The 23,268-nt window shown below is 37.5% G+C and overlaps 2 protein-coding genes across 4 annotated transcripts in view; one reads left to right on the top strand and one right to left on the bottom strand.

Annotated features, from left to right (window-relative positions):
* MPHOSPH8 (M-phase phosphoprotein 8) overlaps positions 1-10,416 on the top strand; it is a gene marked incomplete at its 3' end in the record, with an annotated part of 59,314 nt that extends 48,898 nt beyond the window's left edge. Inside the window, exon 15 of the mRNA XM_081199344.1 lies at positions 10,155-10,416. Within this exon, the coding sequence (XP_081055470.1) occupies positions 10,155-10,163 (9 nt within the window). The remainder of the gene's footprint in view (positions 1-10,154) is intronic.
* Positions 1-23,268, bottom strand: part of PSPC1 (paraspeckle component 1) — a 58,100-nt gene that overhangs the window by 26,036 nt on the left and 8,796 nt on the right. For 2 of the 3 annotated variants that reach the window (XR_014009507.1, XR_014009508.1), the window contains exons 4-6: positions 22,680-22,876; positions 22,042-22,126; positions 20,812-20,911 (exon numbers count right to left, since the gene is read on the bottom strand). Coding sequence is in view for 1 of the 3 variants with exons in the window: in XM_081199366.1 (XP_081055492.1) it covers positions 58-236; positions 3,487-3,544; positions 20,812-20,911; positions 22,042-22,126; positions 22,680-22,876 (619 nt within the window). In the remaining 2 variants the exon portion in view is untranslated. Of the gene's footprint in view, positions 1-57; positions 237-3,486; positions 3,545-20,811; positions 20,912-22,041; positions 22,127-22,679; positions 22,877-23,268 lie in introns of all 3 variants that reach the window. The other variant, XM_081199366.1, reaches the window with a different exon arrangement.

The following is a 23,268-nucleotide window of genomic DNA, read 5'->3' as shown; positions in this document are numbered from 1 at the left end:
GCAAAGAGATCTGCCACAATGAAGTAGAGACAAAATTAAAATTTTGTGATACATTACCACAGTTCCATTATCTGGCATCATTGGGGCTCCAATGTTTGCAGCTCCTTCTGGTCCCAAGGCAGGACCAGGACCCATTGCAGGGCCGGGCATTGTTCCTCTGTTGTTCATATTCATACCCATCATTGGAGGTGGAGGAGGAGGACCTTGGTTTCCAGCAGGTGCTGGGCTAAAGGCATCTATGCAAAACAGTCTACACTTAGAGCTGTCCTAACTGAATTTTAAAATTTACAACAATAACAAACTATACAAAACATCAATTAAATGAACAAATTGCTTTTATCCTTTGAGACTGTACATTTACTTCCACCAAAAGGTTTTTAAGAAAAAGTTAGTTCCTGAAAGTTACTGCTGAAATTAAGTGTTTAAACTGTTTATATGTTTCAGCTCTACGTATTTTCCATAAAGTTACCAATTCATACAGGTAACTGCAGTAACTTTCAAGTTGGCCCCAATCCAAAGAGGCCTGGTGCCAGCATTTGTGTGTAACACAGCTTTTTCATAGCTTCTCTCCACCGCCCACCCCCCGGTTTTTAGCAAATAAATTCGAATCACAAGACAAATAAAAGTAACTTAAGAGGTTTACGGTAGAAGATACTATCACATGTGCTATCACAAATAAGAATGAATGAAACTGAAAGCAGTCACCCAGAGGTACTTATGTTCAAGTAGTAGGCAACTTATTCAGCTTTACTAATCAGAGTATGACACCACTTAACTTAGTGAACATATTGTACTTATTTATACTCAAGTAGTTAACCTCTTCATTTATAAGAACAGCTGCACATTGACTTGTAGTGGAAAATAGTAATACCCATGAGATAAGACGTGAACTGTACATTATAGAAATGCAGAAGAAATCATCATACTGTATTAAAAAATATTCGTGTGCACACAGGGAGAGATAGCAAGAGCGAGATCCATGATTTTAGGGACATGTTTGTATATTCAAGTCAGTGTCCCATTACATTTAAGGCAGGGGTTTATGTTCAATATGTTATAGAAAAAGAGACATATGAATGAGATCTGAACCTTATACACACACAAACTATCTCCTGTACGTCTTTCCTATCTGTTAAACGAAGAAAGCTGGGCTGGCAGAAAAATGCCTAGGATTATAAGAGCACAGGGAGGTTAACGTGCATGATTTTTGGGTGGGGGGAAAAAATCAGCTTTACTCTACCACACCAGCTTCACATGAAAGGAGGCAGAAACATGAAGAAACAGAATATTGTTTCCACCACGATACCTACTTTGGCTCTGAAACATAGAATTTAGGATTCTAATTTTACCAGTGACAGGAAACAGAGATGAGTGACAAGAATGGTATGCTCTATGCATTTGGTTAAGGACAGCTATAAAATGATATTCAGCTGTCATTTTAATGCTTCAAATAAAGTATGTTCAATAAAGTCTACTTAGCTAGACTTCGTAACTCTTCAGCCACAACTGTGTTTTTTACACTTTTTTACACACACACACACACACACACACACACACACGGTTTTGTTGGGGAAATTACTCAAGCTAATCTTGGCTAGAACAATGATGAAGTAGTAGGATTCTTATATATTCAAACCAAGTGCATATTTTTTAAACATAAGGAAACAAAGAACTTAAACAAACTAACAAGTAAAATGAACTTTCATTCTATTCCATATAAGCCTAATATTTGAGCACATGTATGAATTATGAATTAATCTGGGTGCCAAAGCTGACAAAGCTTTCTGTATTTTATGTAGACAATTCGACTTAACTAGGCCTCTCCCTTTCTTTCCTAGTAATAGAGAGAGGAAAGACCTATGCTCCAACATTAAAGTGCTTGAAGTTCAATAAAGGCCTGAAGTTCAATATACCTGCCAGAAGTGCACATCAAAATGCTGTGCCTCAGTTGTATACTTATGGGCAACAAGACATCTTGCCCACCATCTCTGTCCACAAATCTGGAAATTACAGCAAATTCACTGAGTAAACTACACATCTTTCCAGCAGGTTCAATGTGGGGGACACTCTATTTGTAATCTATTTGTAATCTATTTGGGTGTGTTGGTTGTGTGTAAAATTCCTGGATCTATTTCTAAAGACAGTGTTCATAGAAGTTTTGTTCACTGTAAGTGCACTAAGAACCTTAAAGAATTTTTTAAAGAATGCTTTCAATCAGACAGCTCATTTTAAAACACATGCTGTTTAATTAGAGCTTCCATTCACAAAAGGAAGCTTTTTGCTTTCAGAATTTATACTAACCAATACTAACTGGCTCAAATTAAACCATGGTTTAATTTTAAGCAGTGAGAATACACACTCCCCCCCCCATTCTACCCAAATTTCTTCTTTATTATCCATTGTTTGTTTAGTTTGCCCAGGACATTCAGCAACTTCAGGGTTGCAATGGTAAAGGCCTCACTTCTTCTGTAGGCCAGCCCAGTCTCCACACAAGGTGGAATCTGAAGCAAGGAGAAACAGGGTCACACATTCAGACTGAAAGGGCCAGGGAGGCTCATGCAGAAGGCAATATTCCGTAAGATAATCAGGACTGTTTAATGCTTTCTTAGTCAACAGAATCAACAGCATCACTCTCCTCCTACACTCCTTCAGCACATTTCATCTCTGAAGACAACCGAAGCAGTTTCAGTTTCAAACCTAGGTCTGAAACTAGAATGAAATGAATCTGGGTAATCAGCTTCATCCAAGACTGACTGAAGCATGTGCAGCTACCACCCCTTTGAGCAGCTTGCCTCAACAAGGATAATTAGATAATGACTCTAGGTCCAAATATGGATTCTTCAGAATGGTCAGAAAATATAACTAGAAAGCAGTAATGGCCACAAAATCTTAGCCATGGTTAGAAGAGTGGGGGAATTCAAGCATGAAGGAGTGTAGCACATTCTCAGTTGATAAACCATAGCAGACAATTGGGTGCTGCCCCATAATAAATCACTGTGGTGATACTGTATACATAGTGCTAAACTTAATAGAGCATGAAATTTTCACAAAGGTGCTTCATTATTGCCAGTTACAATGAGGAGACTTTGATAAATGTTAACTGTACTTTGTTTCCAATCGTTTTCCAGAATCATCTTCCATAAATAGCAACTTATTCAAAAACTTAAATAAGTGAATCTCAAGAAGTAATTTTTAAAAACCCACAACCTTTTCTTCTTGTATTAGATACAATTCGTATTTTGCTTTTCTTCAGAAACAGTCTTAAAATGAAAAAAGTAACAACCCACCAGCCCATATTTACTGTGTTCATTTGCTTTTTCCTAATTTTAAGATAACTCACATTTGAAACAAAAAATCCTGAAGAAGAAGATTCACTACAGAAATAAATATTTCAAGAATACTTCTCAATGTATAATACTCATAAGTAACATGTACAGTCTCAAATAAATTTTGAAATAACAAGAGCCTTTTGCTTCAGATCCCTACCTCCCATGTTTAATGCTCCACGAGGACCCATATCACCCATTCTCATTTCCTGTTCTCTCTGAAAGTAAACATAATTTTAACAATCAACCTATCACTTATTACTTTAACATTCTCATCTTTTCAAGCAACAGCAAAACTTAATTTGTCACAGTTATTACAAAATAAATCTCATTTTCTGGTTTACATAAAATCAGAGGAATCCTGCAAAAAAAGTTTTAAAACTTAGTAAATTATTGAAGTCCTACAATTTGGGGCTTGCTGAGAAAGCATAAGTACACAAGATTCTTCCAACTGAGATATCTATAGATAGAGGATCTTGTGTAAATGTTATTTTTGCTCAGGGTCAAAGGAACAAGGAGGAGTAAATGAAGTTGAGACTCCCTTCTGATCACAAACCTGGCAGAATCAAAGAGGTGGGTAACAACTAAACAAGCCCCTAGAGGTTGACTACACATCTGGACTGCACACTCTCAACTCAAACTTGTACATTCTTGAGCTTTGGTGCACAGGCATCCAGTGCCACAGGGGCAATGTTCTGGTCCCCAAACAGACAATAGATAATAGCTTGAGAAATATTACTTCTGCACCATGTCGTAGTGCACCCAGAGACAGTATAAAGAAACTACCATGATCGAGAAAAAGCAACAATTTAGATTAGTGTATAGGGATTTAATTTGTTTGTATGATTCTTCTCACAATCCTGAGATATTCAGAACAAACAGTATGTACTGACCCTAAGAGCATGAAAGTATGTAGTGTTGCTTATATTGCTCTTGTTTTTTAGTTATTGTTCTTCTGAGCCTTAATAACAGCACATAATATAAAAAATGGGCAGTTTGGAATATTGCTTGAAGTCTTAAAAATGTTTCAGACTAGAAGCGTTATGTGCAATGGCCATAAATTAAGAAAACTCACAATATAGAATACAATTAGGAGTAAAAAGTCATACCAGCAGTAGGTCACTGTCGTAAGGCAGGTGGGTAAATACTCATTCACCAGTAGCCTGTACTGAATTAAGAATGGTCTCGGCCAGTAAGAATCAGGCAGGCAAACTCAGAAAATTGAAAATGAAGGGGTTTTTTCAAGCCTTCAAATAACTAAAAGCTATGTGTAAGTGGAAGATTAAGTGTCTCTCTGTGTTATCGTACTTGTTTACAGTACTGCCATATGGGCTTAAAATCATACTACTTATCATTTGAGATCATTAATGTGCAAGTACACTGAACTGTGCCATTAAGAAAAGACACAACTATTAATATATTATCACTTACAATCCAAATCATGCAAAACACAGGTGTTGAACTCATTACTAAAAACCAGGTCTATAGAAGAGATGGAACAATATTTATCAAAAGCAAAATTAGGACTTAATGGTAGTATTCATAAAATGGGGTGGGGAAGGGGGAGAAAGTTGACTTTTTAGTGAAGTCAAAAGGCTAGTAGAACAGATATTATTGGAGATTAGAAGTTTGTGTGGGTTTTCAAACAATTCCATTAATAGATAACTTGAAGAAATTCAGAATGGAGTAATTAAAAACTGCAACACAGAATAATAAAGGCAAGACACACAGTTTTCCTCTTTCCCACCTTACAACCAGAGGCAACCTAAGGCAATGCACACAAGAAAACCATGAAAAGTCAAGCAGGTCTACAAAAATAAGATGTTCTGATAAATATACCCAACCATTACAAGATTAAAACCAAAAATATTAAAATTACTGTAAGACTAAAAGTGGTCAGTAACAGTATTAAACTTCCTAATACAATTTATAAATATTGAAGCATCAGAGTTCAAACAGCTTCAATATAATATGTTTACAAGCCAGTTTAGAATACTGAGAGAAGCCATGGGCCCCTGACATCGATTGCAACTTAGTACAGACTGCAGACTCCACTGAAGACAGAAGAATGGAACTGTGCAAATATCATAGGTTAAATGAGAAAACCCATTTTCATAATTTTTTTTAAGGTACTCCTTTCCCAAATATGATACATTTTCTCATGTGGAGAAAAAAAATTCAAGAAAATGCAGAATTATAAAGTGTTTAGTTCTACTTAAGTCATTAATAGACTCACAGAACCAAGTGTCATATGCTCTTTCAGGACAAGCAGTAGTATTGTTAGAACAAAGTACTAAAAGCCAGTATTCAGAAGTACAAATGAAAGTTAGCCATGCAGTCAAATATCCCATATTTGTATGTAATTATGTTCCAAGACAGTTTTAATAAAAATTTAGCAGAACATGAATACTTGTAATGTCAACATAAACAACACAGAATGGATAGAATACCACATAACCTCCAGGCTAATACAGCTGAAATATAAAATTTATACAGCTAAATGTGTGTACTATTATAGCAGAGAAGTAGGTTGTATGTACCTGGACAAATAACACATGCAAAACAATGGGCAGGAAGTTGTATGATTTAGAGGTGGGAAGGACTTTGAACTTTTGTCAACAGAAAATGGGGGGGGGAGCTTTGTTGGAGTAATAAGGCAGCACATCGCTGTGAAAACCGCTCAGCTGTATTTCATCCTGAAACCTCTGTGCAGCCGGTTTAAATGCTCAAGAGAAAAATAGGCTCCAGTCAGGTCTGCCACCCAAGTACTGCCCACCAGCTTGACTGTGATTCGCCATTTCAAATCTGAATGGCAAGGAGTGTCACAGTAGTGCAGGAAGAATCCCACCCCTCAGCTTAGAAACGGCTGCATTGGGTCGTAATTGCCTCTGCCGCCGAAATACAAGTGTTCCTAAATGTATGGCTTATATTACGTTTCACATTAGGTACGATCATCATGTATTTAACATCACATTATATATGTACATCAAACTTATTTTCATCAGATTCACACTTAACTGGAGGAGTTACCCTTTGAAAAGCAAAAAATGGGTGGGTGATGTCTGGCAACACCCCCAGAATTACTCTCTCAAATATCTTACCTTTTCCTTAGAGGAAGTAACTCTCATCATCCCTAGGTGTCAGTCCACAAAATCTTACACCCAGTAAGGGTCATCCTCAATCGGAGAGCACCCAAAATCTGTTTTGTTTTTCCCAGCTTCAGCAGCTTTTTCTGAGACAGCCATGTCACACAACCATCAGCTGTCAGTTTTGTTAGCAAAAGGATTTACATTCCATCTATGATTTTTGCAGAAAGCTAAATTTTTGCAGAGGAAACACCAGCAGTGTTTCGTCAGGTTCAGTGAAGCCATTACACTAGCTTCCTAGCAGTTGGGCTGCTAGTGCTTGATAGTAAGATAGGGGTTGGCATACTGCAAACACATCACTGCAGTCAATCCTTTTCTTGCGCTAACCTCCTGACCTCTTCACCAACTTGCCCTTCCTCCTCTCAGTAAACAACAGCACCCGACCTCCCAGGAAGCTAGCACTGCAGTTGCACCTCAGATAGCAAGCCGCTTTTGGGAAACACCTGCAAACATAGCATTCTGTATTAGTTAGCAAAAGTAAAAATTCAATATATAGGGCAGATTACTGAAATGAAATGAAGGAACAAACCTAGCAATTGGTTCAGGGCCAAAAAATTATCCGCCAACACAAGATGGGGAAATATTTTGAATATTTTTTTTTTTTTTTTTTTGCAAACACAAAAATAAATATTTCTTATCTTTGAGGCACAGGGGCAGCTCTGGATTACTCTAAAACTGGTATTTTACTGTTTCGTATAGTTTAAGGAGAACATCTAAATGAGAATAAAGTAATTTGAAACATTCACTCAGTATCAAACTGACAGTTTACAGCAAATGAAGGCTCCTTGGCAAACTGCACATCTTCTGAAGTTGTGATGGGTGATGTCTACCACAAATAAGCTCTCCACCGTATCTCTCCACGAGCAAGTGCAAAGCCACATTTTACCATTCCCTCTATACAGCCCCAAGCTATTATTGCTGGGATACTGCCCGAGTTTTCCTCTGTATCAAAGAAGCAAAAAAGGAATTTCACATCATTTGTCCTATCATCATTAATCCTATAATAGTAGCAAATTCATTCTTCAAGTGTGGTCCTTATTACGCCAAAATGGCACCACTCATGCACAAATGTTTCCAAAGTTGAAAGTGAGAGCCGCCCAATTTAATCAATGGAGAAATCCAAGATTTTAATATAGTTGAAATTGGACACCAGATTGTTCACCCCACCCCAGAAAGACACCAAAAGGTAGTAGAAAAGTATCCAACAGCACTATTCTCTAGGCAACTCACAACGTGATATACAATACAAATGAAAACAGGGTCATTAAAAAGAAAAGGCTGAATTAAAATTTCTAGCGTGGAGAAGAACAGAAGTAGACAACCCAAACAAATAGAACTTATAAACTGTAGTTCAAAAGTTAAACCACACTCAGAATTACCATAGACTCTCTGGAGAGGACATTCTAAATCTGAAATACCACCACTGAGAAGGCCATTAAGCAGCATTCACCAGCCTCACTTTGCTTGGTAGGGCCTCTGAAGAGCTTCTCACGGTTTGAGTAGGTTTATTTTGGAGAATGCAGTATTTCAGGAAGCCTGGTCCTACACTATTTAGAGCTTTAAGAGGCCAAGACCAGAAATCTGAATTAGGTCCACAGTTGGAATGAGAATCTGAGCAACTGATAAAAGTACTGGTACAATATGATTGAGTTCCTGCTCTCACTCAGACAGCAACCCCAATCCCATTTACTTGGGAGTAGGCCCCACTGAATTCAACCAGAATTACTTCTGAGTAGAATTGGTGAGGGTTTAACACACTCCATAATATGTGAGAAAATATTTAAAACACAGGCCTGCTAATGAGAATTCCAAAGCAAATGCAGTTCATATTGAAGGTTAGAAGGGGCTTCTGGCCAGAACAGTTTGGCTCTTAAGGTATACTGTCTGGGTATGATGACGTTTATGAAGTACAGAAACTAACAGAAGCTTATAGAAGCTAACAGAAGTGTTCTAGTATATTCTAGCGTTCAAAAGTTCTCTAGGGAGCAGGAATGCAGCTGCTGTTTTTAATACTGCATTAACTGTTTCCTCCAAGGTCATACAACCCCTGGACTAGCTATAATTGCTGTCTGGTGAGGACTCTCCTACTCACTCTCATTCTTTATTTCCTGTTAATGTACTTGCTTTGATTTATTCTCTCTGTGTATATAGTTTTTACGTTGGTGTGGAATTTTTATACTGTAACTAGATTACGCTCTGAATTGAGCTTGAGACTGCTGTACCAGGGACCTGGTACCCAAATGTAAAACTATTTTGCCTTAGTAAACTTTCTACTGATGATTTTGCTGCGTTCTGTGTCTGTTTAAAGCCCACGAGTCACCAGAGTTCTGCTACTTCACTTCACTCAACATCCAGGCATGTCCCAATGCCTTTGGGGCACGAATCCTGATATATACTTCACACTAAGTATCAGAGGCCAGACTGCAGTGTCACACAAAGCAACCTCTGGCTTCTGCTTTGGCTGAAGCATTCTGACCTTTGATGCACCTTTGAATGCAATCATTTCAGGATCAAAGAAGTCCTTATCTCAGCCATGAATAAAGGTAAAGGGACCCCTGACCATTAGGTCCAGTCGTGACCGACTCTGGGGTTGCGGCACTCATCTCGCTTTAATGGCAAACCAGAGCAGCGCACGGAAACGGCGTTTACCTTCCTGCCGGAGTGGTACCAATTTATCTACTTGCACTTTGACGTGCTTTCGAACTGCTAGGTTGACAGGAGCAGGGACCGAGCAACGGGAGCTCACCCCGTCACGGGGATTCGAACCACCGACCTTCTGATCGGCATGTCCAGCCATGAATAATGAACGCCAATTTACTGGAGAATCCTGAACATAAGAAAGGACTGCCCTCAGGTCTTTGGGTATAGGGCACTATACAATTTAAATAAATAAATAATTACTGGCCATCCTCTAGCTGGGATAAGAGTCCTCTGCATCACTGGCAAAGAATGGGGAACTGTGGTCTAGCTAGTGAAGAACGGAGCTTCTGGACCAGGCTTAAGCCCTGCAGTAATCAAGTCTCAAAGTTACCAATGCATGCGCTTGATTTCTTTTACCACCCGCCGGTGCAAGGAAGGCATATTCAAACTTTCTGCACTATGCAGGAGCCTGTTTTACCTGCCCCTCATTAGAACTTAACTCACTTTCAAAATGCAAAGTGTGGAGCGAATAGCCAAATAATTGGCAAGTGTTATCAACCCACCCTGTTACCTGTCAGTCAAAGGAGAACAGGGAATCACTTGCAAAGGAAAAAATACATATTGAGCTTAGGACTATTTCAGATGAATCTATATAAACTGTTAATTTCATTAAGGCTTGCGCCTTAATTTTTGCAGCTCTGTTTGAGGAGACAACCAGTGATCATGATTCAACTACTTCTACATACAGAAATCCACAGAAATGCTTTGCTAAGGGAAAGCTCTCACTTGCCTATTCAAAGTGCAGGATAAATTGAGGACTTTTCTGCTTCAAAATTTCATTTTCCACATTACTTGAGTTACTTTTCTTGGTTAGCAAAACTGGCATATTAGCTGCTATTTCCAGCCATGTGTACAGAATCAAGTCTTCAGGGAAAGGCCATAAATATGTTCAAAGTTAAGGATGAAAATAGAAGCTATGACCAAAAAATTAAGTCTGTGGTCTCATTGAGCTAATCAGTCCTACCATTTTTATGTCTTTCAGATTTGTTAATCACATCACAAATGCGGTTATTGACATAAATGAACACGTGCAAAGCCTCCAAGTACAGTATCCCATTCCCGAGAAAAGATACAACTAGATTAGAAACCCCTTTGTGAGTGTTGATATTGCTGTACTCTCCGATCTGACTTCAAAAGAACAAGACAGAACTTTCCTAGAATGATTCTTCTGGCTGACTTAAAAAGCACCTGTCTTGACTTCTGTTCTAAATACCTGGAACGATCCAATAAAGCTGTGAAGTACATTGTGCCTTTTCCTACAATATTTCTATGAAGGGAGATTTTCTGCATCTGCAGCATTGAAATCAAAATATTGAACCAAGCTGGATATGGAACCAGATTTAAGGCTGAAACTTCCATTGCTTCAACCATAAATCCAATCTTTAAAAACTGCAAAACAGCACTTGCCATCTCAGTAAGTATCTCACTATAATACATAAGCAAATGTTCATTCTGTAGAATTCTGTAGAATAACTATAATAAATCACATGTCTCGTACATACATGTTATTATTTATTTTCCCAATTAATGGAGCCTAACGGTTAAGCGTTAATGAACAGGAAGAAATGTATTCCTTCTAAAAACTATTTACAAGGTTTCTGTTAAAATAAAAATATTCCCTCAAATATACATCCAGGTGTGGTTGCATAGCTCAGCAAATCATGTATTAAATCTAACCATGTTATTCTTAAATATATTTGACAGTACAGACTGGCAAAAAAGAATTAACCTTCAAGAATGGACTTATTGTCAGGTAAATATATGAAAGTTTTTGACATAGTAATTCAATTGACATCGTGTGACATTTTTGTGTATATTTAACTGTTAGGTACGATAATCACCAACCAATGTAAAACTATCACATCAATTTTAAAGGCATTTTTTCATCTCATTCTTCAAGCAAGCTTATGTAGGAAGCTGGAACACCTATTCTGAAGTTTATTCCCACAAGAAAAATACTATTTGCTTCATTCAGCTAATTCTCTTAGAGAAATGAAAAATAAATAGATCAAGAATATCTCTAAATGCACTGAAACAATTGAAACAATTTCACGGTGCTGTCCCCAATGGTCAAGACTTTGTTTTCTAGACTTAATTCACAATACATACAGCAATCCTTTCCTTTCCTAGATGGTATTGGATCTAGGAAACCAGCAACCCAGCAGAATGGGTGGCATTAACAACAACAACAACAACAACAACAACAATTATTGTCTTTATACAGTTCCAGCACAATCAGGTTCTTATTTAAAGTTGACCATGTCAGATTGTACCATAGTATAACTACTGTACATAAAATATTTTAAATGTATTTTTAAAATAGTAATTAAAAACTATGTGTATCACAATTAAATATATACACATTCCAATTGACCTCAGACGCAGCATGGATTTCGTGAACAACAAGCTGCCTGTCACCATAAAAACATATATGAGCTGCGGTGATATCATTAATACTTCAAATACAACAGAGGGAGACAAGGGCCAATCATAACTGCAGAAAATTCAGTGCAACTGCTGTGAATGTCAGTTTGATTATCCATAACCTTATACAAGGCAGAAGGATGACCCATGAATACACTACAGGGGGTAACAGGAGAAAAAAACATTACAAGGCCTACTGACAAAAGAGGTTGGATCATTTGGTAGGTACATATAAGTACAAGGAGGTACAAGGAAGCATGAGGGGTACACATAACCACTCATGATCGACAATAATTTTATAACATTCCTACTGCATAGATGACATGTAATGTAGTTTCATATTACTTTTTATAATGCTGGCAATTGAAGATTATTAGGAACTGAGAATAGTAGCAAATTATAGCACATACTTGTTCTATTTAAAAATGCATTAAGAATACAGGCGTACTTCTAGTTAATATCCAAAAAGTTTATATCACTAACGAAGTCCTGACTGTAAAGAGTGCTTACCTATGAAATGGAAATCTGCGGGAAAACAGCATTCACCATTGCCCTTTTATTGAGAAATACTAAGATTTTAAGCAATTAAACCATTATCGGACATTTTCTTAGATCTATTCAGGGAACTGCTGAGAATACTGACAAGTAAAATAGGAGGGTGGGTGGTGGCTCAGCCTAATAAAACTTCAGTGCCTTAACATGATACTGAACAGATCCCCATTCTTCAAGCCAACAAAACTAAAAAGAAATGCTTCATATATGTTAATTTCCGACATGGATGCCACTTCTGTTTAGAATGTTTGTAAATTCTAACTCAATGAATGGTATAGAAACATTTGATGGCACAGCATGGCCAGATAAGCAGACATGGAGCTGATCAATAGCCTGGATGGAAGACAATCAGGAGCACCAAATAAACATAATCTTAATCACACATGTACCACAGCCAAATATATTCATCATGCATGAAAAGTAATATGCATATAGGAAATTCATCAGCTATGAAGTGATCTTCAGTCACCTACAAAGAGCACAGTTCATTTTCACAAGTTTAAGTGGCTAAAGATTTACATCATGCAATCGTATCTTGAAGCATATCAAATTGAATGACAGAAGCCTTATCTTTATCTCTGTAATAAATGTTCTAGAACCAAACTGAAAACAACATGCCATGGAAAAGAAAGTATAAGCATTCAAGGGGGTCAACGTTTGTATCTCTAACCTGCATGGAATCAGAAAATCTCACAAGTTATTTTAGCTGCAAATCCAGTTATCAAAAAACTACCATATTAAAAAACTGAAGGGATCAGTAGTACTGAATAAACTTTTTGTCCTTTTGTATAGTAAGTAAAACAATTTGTATAGTGAGCAAGCACACTGCAAAGATCTACTGCAGTGGTACCTTGGTTTACAAACTTAATCCGTTCTGGAAGTCCGTTCTTAAACCGAAACTGTTCTTAAACCAACCGCCACTGGTTCCCTTCCACCGTTCAGATTCCGCTCTTAGACTGAGGTAAAGTTCGTAAACCGGGACACTATTTCCGGTTTTGCGGAGTTTGTAAACCAAATCGTTCTTAAACAGGACTGTTCTTAAACCGAGGTACCACTGTATATGCAAAACTGTGATCAAAGAAGCAAGAAAATAACAGAAACAGAGCAGTGGTTGCACGTAAATGATACACTGGTTACTTACCTTGAAGATGCTTTCTCTCCTAGAGTGAACAAGGCACCCATCAACCCTCCACCCAGGGGACAAGCAAATAGTCATTTGACTAGCTTCAGTATGCATCCCAGTCCCTGGTGGCTCCTCCCCAGTTTCTGTCCGTGGCACAGATATAGACAGAAACCTGTGGAGTTTATTTAACACATTTATAGACCACCTCACAGCATTAACACCATTTAAGCAGCGTAGAAGAATGGAATAGGACATCAAAATACAAATTCTAAAAATAATGAAATCATTTCAACGAGCTATAAAATAAAAAACAATAAAACCATATTTACACATTCTAAAAACAATACAACTATTTCTGGGGCTCTACAATTTACTTTCCCTAAATGACTGAGTTAGACCCCAGGAAAAGCCTTCTTAAACAAAATATATTCAGTAAGCAAGAGGTTTAGAGGCAAGAAGTGTGGGATACTGCACTTAAATACAAATAGCCTGCATGAATGCTAGCAAGTATATGAAGAGGTGAAGACAATACTGCTGGATTCCCAGACTCAACTTGGTCATGCTTCCTCTTCTCCGATGAGAGGAAATAAAGCCTTCTCATCCTCTTCTCTCTCTCTCTTTTTTCCACACATTTGGATTTTCCCATAAGAATCAGGTGAAAGAGAAACACAGCAGAAAAAGCAGAGAATTGGGGAGAAGGGTTTAAAATGAGCAAAGGAGCAGAAAACTTCGATGAAAAACTAGAATTTAAGGTAACCAAAATATTGCCCAGACAATACTAACATTGTGAGGCTCAAAGAACTCTGTCCTGGGCAAAGCATGGAATGAGACTTGGGAAGAGTCACTCGGGCCTGGGAAACATTAAAAAGGGTGATGGGTCCCTTCTTCACCCCAAGCACAGAAATGTCAATCTCCTGGTATTCTAAACAATGAGAACATGGTGCTCTATATAAACCTGTGACACCAAGGCACAAGCCTGTTTCTCACTTACTTTCATTATTTCTATATATCCTGAGGCATAATGTTGTGGGGGGAAATAGTAAATATATTTATCAGATGTAGGAATATCCTGAACTTTGGACATAGATCTAGCAATAGAACCAGTCAGCCAGAATGAAAATTGATCCACAGATACTAATTTTCCCCGTTTTGACTAACTTGGATCGTGTTAATCCCCACTGTACATCCCTCAGTTAAATATATTTTCACCCCTGTTATGTATTCGCCCCACTGCCCAGACAGTTAAGAAGTGTTAAGATGTCTTAACACATTTCCTCCAGATTCTTGATGCCCAAACAAAAAAGCTCAGTTAAGAATGTAAGACCATAACTGCTGGATCAAATCAAAGGGACATCTAGTCCAGCATTCTGTTCTCACACCAGCCAACCTACTTGTGATATCCAGAAAATGGTTATTCTGAGGACTAGTGCCTTGGATATTTCAACATATCCAGCATTGCTAATTGACAGCTATATCCTACATGGATTTGTCTAATCCCCTTTTATAGCTTGTCCAAACCATCACAGCTTCCTGCATTATAAAATTCTATATTCAACTATGCACTCACTGTGTGAAGTACTTCCTTTTGTATCACCCAACATTCAGCTTAACTGAATGGACCCTCATTCTATTACTGAGAGTTAGGTATTCACTTTACTGTAAGTGTTTTTGGTGACAGAGTGCTGGAGACACAATTTAATGGCCCACTTTTGGTTCTGAGGTAGGCATGGTTAAATATAGGCAAACTGTGATGTTGTTGGGACAAAAGAATTCATGACCCCATAAAGAGCTAGACTGCAGTTGTCTTTCCAGCAGCCGATAGTCCTGCAGGGTATTCAGATGGAGCAAACCTTCACTGAACGTCCAACAGTTAAGCCAATGCATCTCTTCCCTCCTACTCACCATCCCAAGCTGGGAATGGGAGAAGTATGGTTTTTGCATTATTTAATCAAATGTTTCTCTAACCTGGGTCTCCTACAGTTGTTGGACTGCAGTTCCCATCATCCCTGACCACTGGTCCTGCAAGGTAGGGATAATGGGAGTTGTAGTCCAACAACAGCTGGAGACCCAAAGTTTGAGAAACACTAATTTAATCTGTTGGAAAACTCTGCTGAAACTCAGTAGTCTGTAAATTTACTTGACAAAACTTTTTCTTATCTTGTCATTGCCCCTCTAAACTCCAAAATAAAACAATCCTTACACTTTAAGATAGAATGTCTTGTATTTTCATGTCACAAGCAAAGTGCTATGAAGTACATTTCTCAGATTAAAATTACATGTAATTAAGGGTGATCCACAACCACAACTGATTGGTAGTGGCATTCAAACACCAATAAGTCTCCTTTCTTATTTGATTTATGAATTGCATGGACAAAGGCAATTAGTGGCAGTTATATTAAAACTATTTTGACAAGGGTTGCAGATGATGGTAGCTGGAAAAGGAGGGAAATTATTCCATGTACCCTATGCATCAGAAGGAACCTTTACTGAGAACAGCAGCCTTTAAAAACATTTCAGGAGAAGAAAAAACTCAAGTAAGAGTAATATATTCACTGCGTCTCTACTAATATGTACTAAGTTAATTAGGAAGTTTCCAATTTGAAATTATACATATATTAATAACTGCCTTTCACGTACTTCGCATGCTCATTTCATCTAATCAAGTATGGCCTACTCTATCTAGCACCAGCACGCCAGGGTCTCAGTTAGCGGCCTTCACTTACTGTTTAATCCTTTTAAAAGAAGTTGATGGGGATAGAACCTGAACTTTTTGCAAGCAAAATACAAGTTCTACCACAACTCTCTTACGATTTCATTTTATGATTGCTTTTACCTATGTAATGATTAAAGGCATTAAATTGCAAACATTTCATCAAAACTGCCCAGAAATGCTTTTTAAGGTAACTTTAGGAAGCTAATAGAAAAATGTTAATCTGCATCCTAAGTTATCAGTGATTTGCACTGTAGGCAAGTTAAATAACTTTTCCTCTGGTCAAAAGCACTATCCCAAACTATGTGAATAGTAAACTGTGGGTGGAATTCAACTAACTCTTACTCAGAGTACACACTGAAATTTATGAGCACAACTAATATAAGCCCATTCATTTCAATTAGTATTCTTTGAGTAAATGTCAGTTGAATTCTACCCTAAGTATCTACTGGGACACGACTGAAGGTTGGCAGAATTTTTATTTGTTTACTTCCATAGCAAAATAGCTTCGATAAAATTGTAAGCTGTTTTCTTTATTTAGCAACTTGTAATTAAATTAATATGCCGATATTGTCTATGAACTGCACACATGTCCCAAGTAGAAGCATCTGAAAATTAATTCTGTGTTAACTCTAAAAACAAGGACTCTTTTTGTGGTTCCAAGTACACTTACCATTTATGCCTTCCTTTTAATTAAAAAATGTTGAAGATTACGTAAGTAGACTTATTTTCACAGTGCAAGAAACAAAAGTTAAGTTGTTTATAAATACATACAAAAAATTGTTTCGAATTTAATTCTGCAATAAAGTGGCACCGTCAAAATAAATGGGGCAAACAACACAGATAAAACATTTTTATAATCAGTCAACCCCTCCAGTGTGATTCACCAAAAGCAAAAAGATTATTATTAAAACAGAAGCTAAGTAATACTGCCAAAAACTCTACACAAGCCAGTTTTGTTTTCCTTTCCCATTCATCTAAAAACACTTACATGCTGTTTGACAGAATAATAAGGTTCTACTGGTACTAACATAATAAAATTCAAAGATACAGGATCAATAAAATGCCTTTACCTTAACTCATCTCATTAAACAAAACATAATTTAAGGAGATGAGGCACAGGAAAAATGTATCACAACCAAAAAGTGTTACCAATTTAAAGATCAACTGACATAAACAGTGAAAAAAAGTCTCTCCACTACTGGCCAATCTCACTAACCAAAACAACAGAAAAATGGGGAGGGCCTCTGTTGTTAATCCTAAGAGTGCAGGTATGTAGATATAGGTGAAGGAAGTCCTTCAAGTAGTTCAGGCCCAAATCATTCAGAGACTTTAAAGAGTTAAAGCTAGCCTGTTAAATTGGGCATGGAACTGCACTGGCAGCCAGTCGCATGAACTCTTCTACCCACCCAGTTCCCCACCCCCAACCCTCACACATGTCATCTTCCTTCCTCTTGCAGGTTCAAAACTCTATGAGAAGAAAATCTACCTAAGCTGAGGATGGGGCTCTCTTTAAGGTTCACAGCAGATTCTGAGATTAAAAGGGCTACAGCATGTATATGGCTGTGCCATGTGGACTTCGCATGGCATATAACTCTGTGCTAACTAGGGTTACACAAGCGAAGCTGTTTATTGCGCTGTCTTCCTTCTAACTTTTAAGAGGTAGCAATGGAGGCACCTGCCAAGTCACTTGGAGAGTTTTAGTTAAAATGTTTACAAAATTCTAGAAAAGACGTTAGCATAAATGCTTAATTTAATATGCAACTTGTCCAGACTTCACATATGCAGGTTTTATCCACATTCATTGGAAGAGAGTAGACGATGTGCCCTTCTAACAAAGCAAAGAAAACATATGAGTGAATTTTTCCCCCTACTAGTATAGTTACATCACCCTCTTTTTTCACAAGAAAATGTTCAGAATGCATGAGCACCACCCATATTTTCCTCTGGAAGAAGAGAGCAGAAAAAGCCCTGGACAAACAGGGCTCTCTACATAAAAGCTAACCCGCTGGACCAAGACCCACAACTACATAAAATGTTATAGAATCTTGCAGGTTTTGTAGTACTTTGAAAGGTTATTAAACTGTAGGCAAACATTAGCTAAGTAACTACACGCAGCTGGATGATACCACATTCCAACATAACATTAACTTACAGAGCAAAAATGTCATACCAGCTTTATGGAAAGTAGTCATGAAGTGTTGCTGTTGAAGCACATTAGCCTCAAGATAATTATTACTGCTACTTACAAGCAAGTGCAATTACATCTATCTTGCAACATCTTGAAAACAACTTCTTTTTCAAAGTAGATTTAGAAGCAAATTCTGGGGAATGAAGGCAAAATGAACATCTCTCCCCCACCCCAAACTTTCAGCTACCTGCTACATTAAATGATTATCCTCTTTTGAACAGCAGATTTCGTAAAATGTTCAGATCACCACTTCAAGTAGTCACACCCACTAGTTCACAGAAGATAGGCCTCCAAATGATAAAATTTATGGGTACATGTTGGGCAGTACCAATCAAATACAGTTTCAAAATTGTTAAGTTATAACTCAATAAATAGCATATTGTGAATTTACATATATATTCCACTTACTATAAATTAGTATGCCAGATTATGTAGATAGTTTAAAACTCGCCCTATCCATTAGGTTAAGGGTGGGTTTTTTAAAAACTGCAACACATTTCACAACCTATCTTTCATATCCCCTCCCCATGCTAAATAAAATGAACAGCTAATATGTATCATTTAATCTTCATCATTAATAACATTTGCCTTACGAGGATTTCTCACAAACCAATTGATGGTTTGCATGTATGCACAGCAGTTTTCAAGCATCTCACAGCACCCTGAACACAATTCAGTGGAGGCGACTAATACATTCCGCTGGAGTAATTGAGTGCTGCACAATCATGCATTAATCAGATCTGCTACAGCAAAAATGAGAAAAAATAAATGCATAAAAATTGTAATATAACACTATTTTTAAAATTCCAGGAGATGATCTGAAGACTTTTCTCCAATTAAAGTTAGAAACACTTGGGTGAAGAGCATGACGTAAGTCTTTACAAATCATTCCACACGCCAGCTGACTGCTTTGCAGAAAAATCACCAGGCACAATAAAGGACCAAAGTGCAACACAAATGAATAATCAGAGGAAAAACACACTTAAGAATGGTGCAGGCACAGCAGAATTTAAGACCCATATGAGGACATATAAGAGAACTGTGGCAACACAGCAAACTCTGGTTATTTTCTTTCAGCAAACCTCTCTAAGGAATTTCACCTCCATGTAAGTTTAAATGTGAGAGGTGAGTATAGTTATAAAACATACCATATAGCACCTTCCTAACCATTCATGCAGTTGAACTTTCAATATAGATATGAAAGTAGAGGGAAGCATTTTTCCAAAGATTTATTTAAAAATTCCATGGAAAACATGGAAACTGTCTTAGGAACCATTTTCTCTTTTAAAATTATGCTTTTGTTGAGATTCCCTTCCAACTCTACAATTCTATCATTCTATGACTAGCTGTAGCTCTCCAGCATCTCAGACAGGTCTCTCTCATTACTTGCTGCCAGATTTCTTTTCTAACTTACAAGTGCCAGGGGCTGAATCTAGAAATTTCTGCTTCCCAAGTATGTGCTCTGTCACACAAGTATGCTCCCCCTCGTTTACATAATATATTTTCTATTCTTAAAAGTAGTAATTTTAGATTAAATGCCTAAATATTGCAAACTTACATGTTTCCCCAAATTTCCAAGCAATTTCCCCCCTTGTATTCAAAAATTCTGGAAATTTTGCATCTTGACTCTAGGGTAGAAGTCCAGGCATCGGACCCATCTGCTACAGTGAATGACAGGAGAGGGATACCAATATGGCTATAGTTGTATTTCCTTCCTATGGACAAATACAACCTGCATTAAAAAACATATCCTCTTACAGATGAACCTGAAGGATGACTTCAACAGGGTCCAAATGACAATTCTGACCCTTCTCTGCTTTCAGGAAATGTTCTCCCCCCTCTCTTTGTACTACTTCCAATTTCATTTAATCATCTGTATTTCTTTTTTTGCCTTTGACAAAACCATTAGAAGCTGTTTGTTCCTGGAAACACATCTTTATATAGGTTATAGAAAATGTTCCCAGATTATTATTTTGTATGTATGATAACGTATAAGAACAGAGGACACTATCTAGCAATTCTGCACTGGAATAATTATTTGAGGTGATTTACAATAATTATTTCTTCATTTTTACTCGTACCATGTAGAAGAGGAAAGCAACAATGGAACAAAAATACTCCTTTATTTGAGTTTCCGTATACTAGCTTCTCATCATATCACACTTGCTTCATGTGTACTACAAAGTCTTCCATGGCAGACAAAATCAGAGTTGAATTAATGCCATTTTTGTGTGTAGAAATTTGACACAAAGGAAATTACAAGCAGTGCAGTCCTGGGAAAGCTGAAACACATGCTTTTTCTGAAAGTTGCTCTCAGTGCAAAGGATTGTACAGTTTCTGTTCTATTAGTACTAGTGCTTAGAATCTAAGCCATAGACAACATAAGTTAGAAATGAATATGAAAAGGAGGGGGGTAATCATTTACGTTATTAATCATTATTACTTTAGAGATGTGGCCACTGTTCTCTGTTATGGAGTTATGACAAATATTAGACCATTACATTGGTTCCAGGAATAACTTTTAAAGAAAGTAAGTTATAATGGAGAGAAAGTAAAGGCAGACAGGAAGATGATACTTGTATCACTAACAGGTTTAGGAAAAGCATGTGTCCATTTCAGTAAATAAGAGTTCTACTTACATTATCCATGAAATTGGACTTAAATCCTCCTTCCTGCTGTCTTCTCAATTCCTCTTGGCGCAACATCTCTTCTTCACGGCGCCTATGTTCTTCTTCATGTCTAATGGTTTTGCACAGAATGCATCTTCCTAAGACACTTATTACATCTTTTCATTCCAAAAACTATAAAATCCTTCCCTTCCAATATCACAAAAACATGATTTTCAATCTTAGAAGAACTATAGCCCCCATATGAACCAACCCAGACCCTGCAATCATCATCTGAAGCTTTTCTTCGTGTGCCTCCTCCACAAGAGGTCTGGAATGGGCCTTTTCTGCAGTAGCTTTCTGTACCAGGCAGAAACATTTTTCTTCTCCCAAGCCTTCGGCTAATTAAACTATCTATGGCCCTATGTGGAAGGGTTATTGTTTTTGTTTGTTATTATGTTACATATTCTTGTGTTTTTATACTATAAACTGCCCTGTGATCTTCGGTTGAAGGGCAGTATAGAAATTTAATTGATGATGATGTTGTCATCATCCATCTACTGTTCTCTGCTTTATTTGTTGTCTTTTGACCACTTTCTCCATCAATAAGAACATAAGAGCCTGCTGGATCAGGCCAATGGCCCTGTTCTTGCAGTGGCCAACCAGATGCCACAGTTTGTATTCTTTTTTGTTCTCTTCATTTGGACAAGACTTCCATTTTTTGAAGGATGCCTTCTTCCCTATAATAGCTTCTTTGACTCTGCTCATTAACTGGCATCATCTTGGCCTTCATAATACCTTTCCTCATCTGTAGTATAGACTCCAATTGAGCTTCTAATATCCTATTTTTAAACAACTCACAAGCATTTTGGAGTGATTTGATCCTCGCCCCATGTTACTTTTAGATACCTCAAGAACCTATGTAAACATTCAACATAGTAAAATATAAGCAATGGTTTTATAACAAGTTCTAAGGTTCCTGAATTACTATAATTCCTGTAACTAAAATGATGGAGAGAAGGCATCATAAGCGTTGCATCAAGAAAACAAGGCAGTAGCCCTGGCAGCTACTGACACAACCTCCCACATTTGTGTCACGGTCATGGGACTTTGTAGGCAATCTCTAAGTAGTCAATTCACTATGTATGTGTTTTAAAGGCTACAGAGGACTAGAGCTAGTTTTAAAATGGTATCTCTTGAGTTATGAAATCTCATTTCACACATCTAAGGGCTATTGCCCTCTAGCGTGGATTTATAGAATACCTCAATTGTATTTGCTTTCGTTTCTGTAGCTCCTGATTTCTAAGTTCTTCCAAACGTCTCAATTCTTCCTGACGCCTCATAAGATCTGTGAAAAGTCAAAGCAGCAGCTAGCAATTATCATTTTAACAGGAACAGTTATCAATATAAAAATAGACACTAAAAAGCACAATGAAAAGTTATGTTACCTATAAACTATGTCTCAGATTACACATGAACTTTAGACCCCAGTCACAGTATTATTATTTTGCTACTGTGATTTTTTAAAAAAGCAATGATACATGCTGCTTACATTAATAACGAAAGGAATAATGGTTGTTCACTCCTGACCTAGTGCATTAATAAAGGCTGGAGTAAAATATTTTAATGGAGGCAAGTTTGCATTTGTGGGTCATGGAGTAGAACATAGCATCAGAGCATATATAAAGTGTCAAATAAGTTTGGTCATAGTATGATTACCTACAGGTAGCTCTAGACATTGCACAAACTTCCTGAAAAATCCCTGCTTGTGGCTTGTAAAAATATGGAAATGTTCACAATGTATACACACTTTAGATATATATTTCCTGCGACAACACAGACCACTTTTACTAATTTTTCAGTTTATGCAATAAAAATTACAGAATAGGGATGCAGAATACCTTGTCTCATCAGCATTAACTGGTGCTCATGTCGAGCTGCTTCCATCTCTGCCTCCAGCTTCTCCTTAGCTTCTCTAATGTTTCTATCAACTTGTTCCCGCTGTTGCTTTTCCATTTCATCAAGAGCCTTCCATCGTGAAGCATACTCAAATTCAAATGTTCCAGGTTGAGCAAAACGTGGTGGCTGTTCTCTTTCCCTAGGAGCACATCACATTTGACATGAACAGGATGCATTCATAAATGGCACAGCAAAATGCAGTTAACTGACAAATTTCTCCATTATTTAATCAAGTCTTCCTTACGCATTCTAAATAAAATAATTTGTTTCTTTACTTATATCTAGCTCATTTAAAGCCAAACAAGATGTGGAGGCAACACACCTGTGTGTTCAAAACACACATCTGCCTGAAACACATAGAAAGAGGAACAGTTGAGGGCAATTTTTTTAATCAAATGGGGCACATTGGTGCAGTAGACAGAACCTTCTCCCAACAGCTTGCTACTGTGCAGTCCCTATTTCTCAGTCAGAGAACCTCTCATATAAGCAAATAAGGAGACACCAAGGGACAGTGCCCCTCACTACCTGCCA

The sequence above is a fragment of the Podarcis bocagei genome (assembly GCF_964188305.1).
Source record: "Podarcis bocagei genome assembly, chromosome: 6".
In the NCBI taxonomy this organism is placed as follows: Eukaryota; Metazoa; Chordata; class Lepidosauria; order Squamata; family Lacertidae; genus Podarcis; species Podarcis bocagei.
Note: the sequence above shows the minus strand (reverse complement) of the source record. Positions and strands in the feature narration are given on the sequence as shown.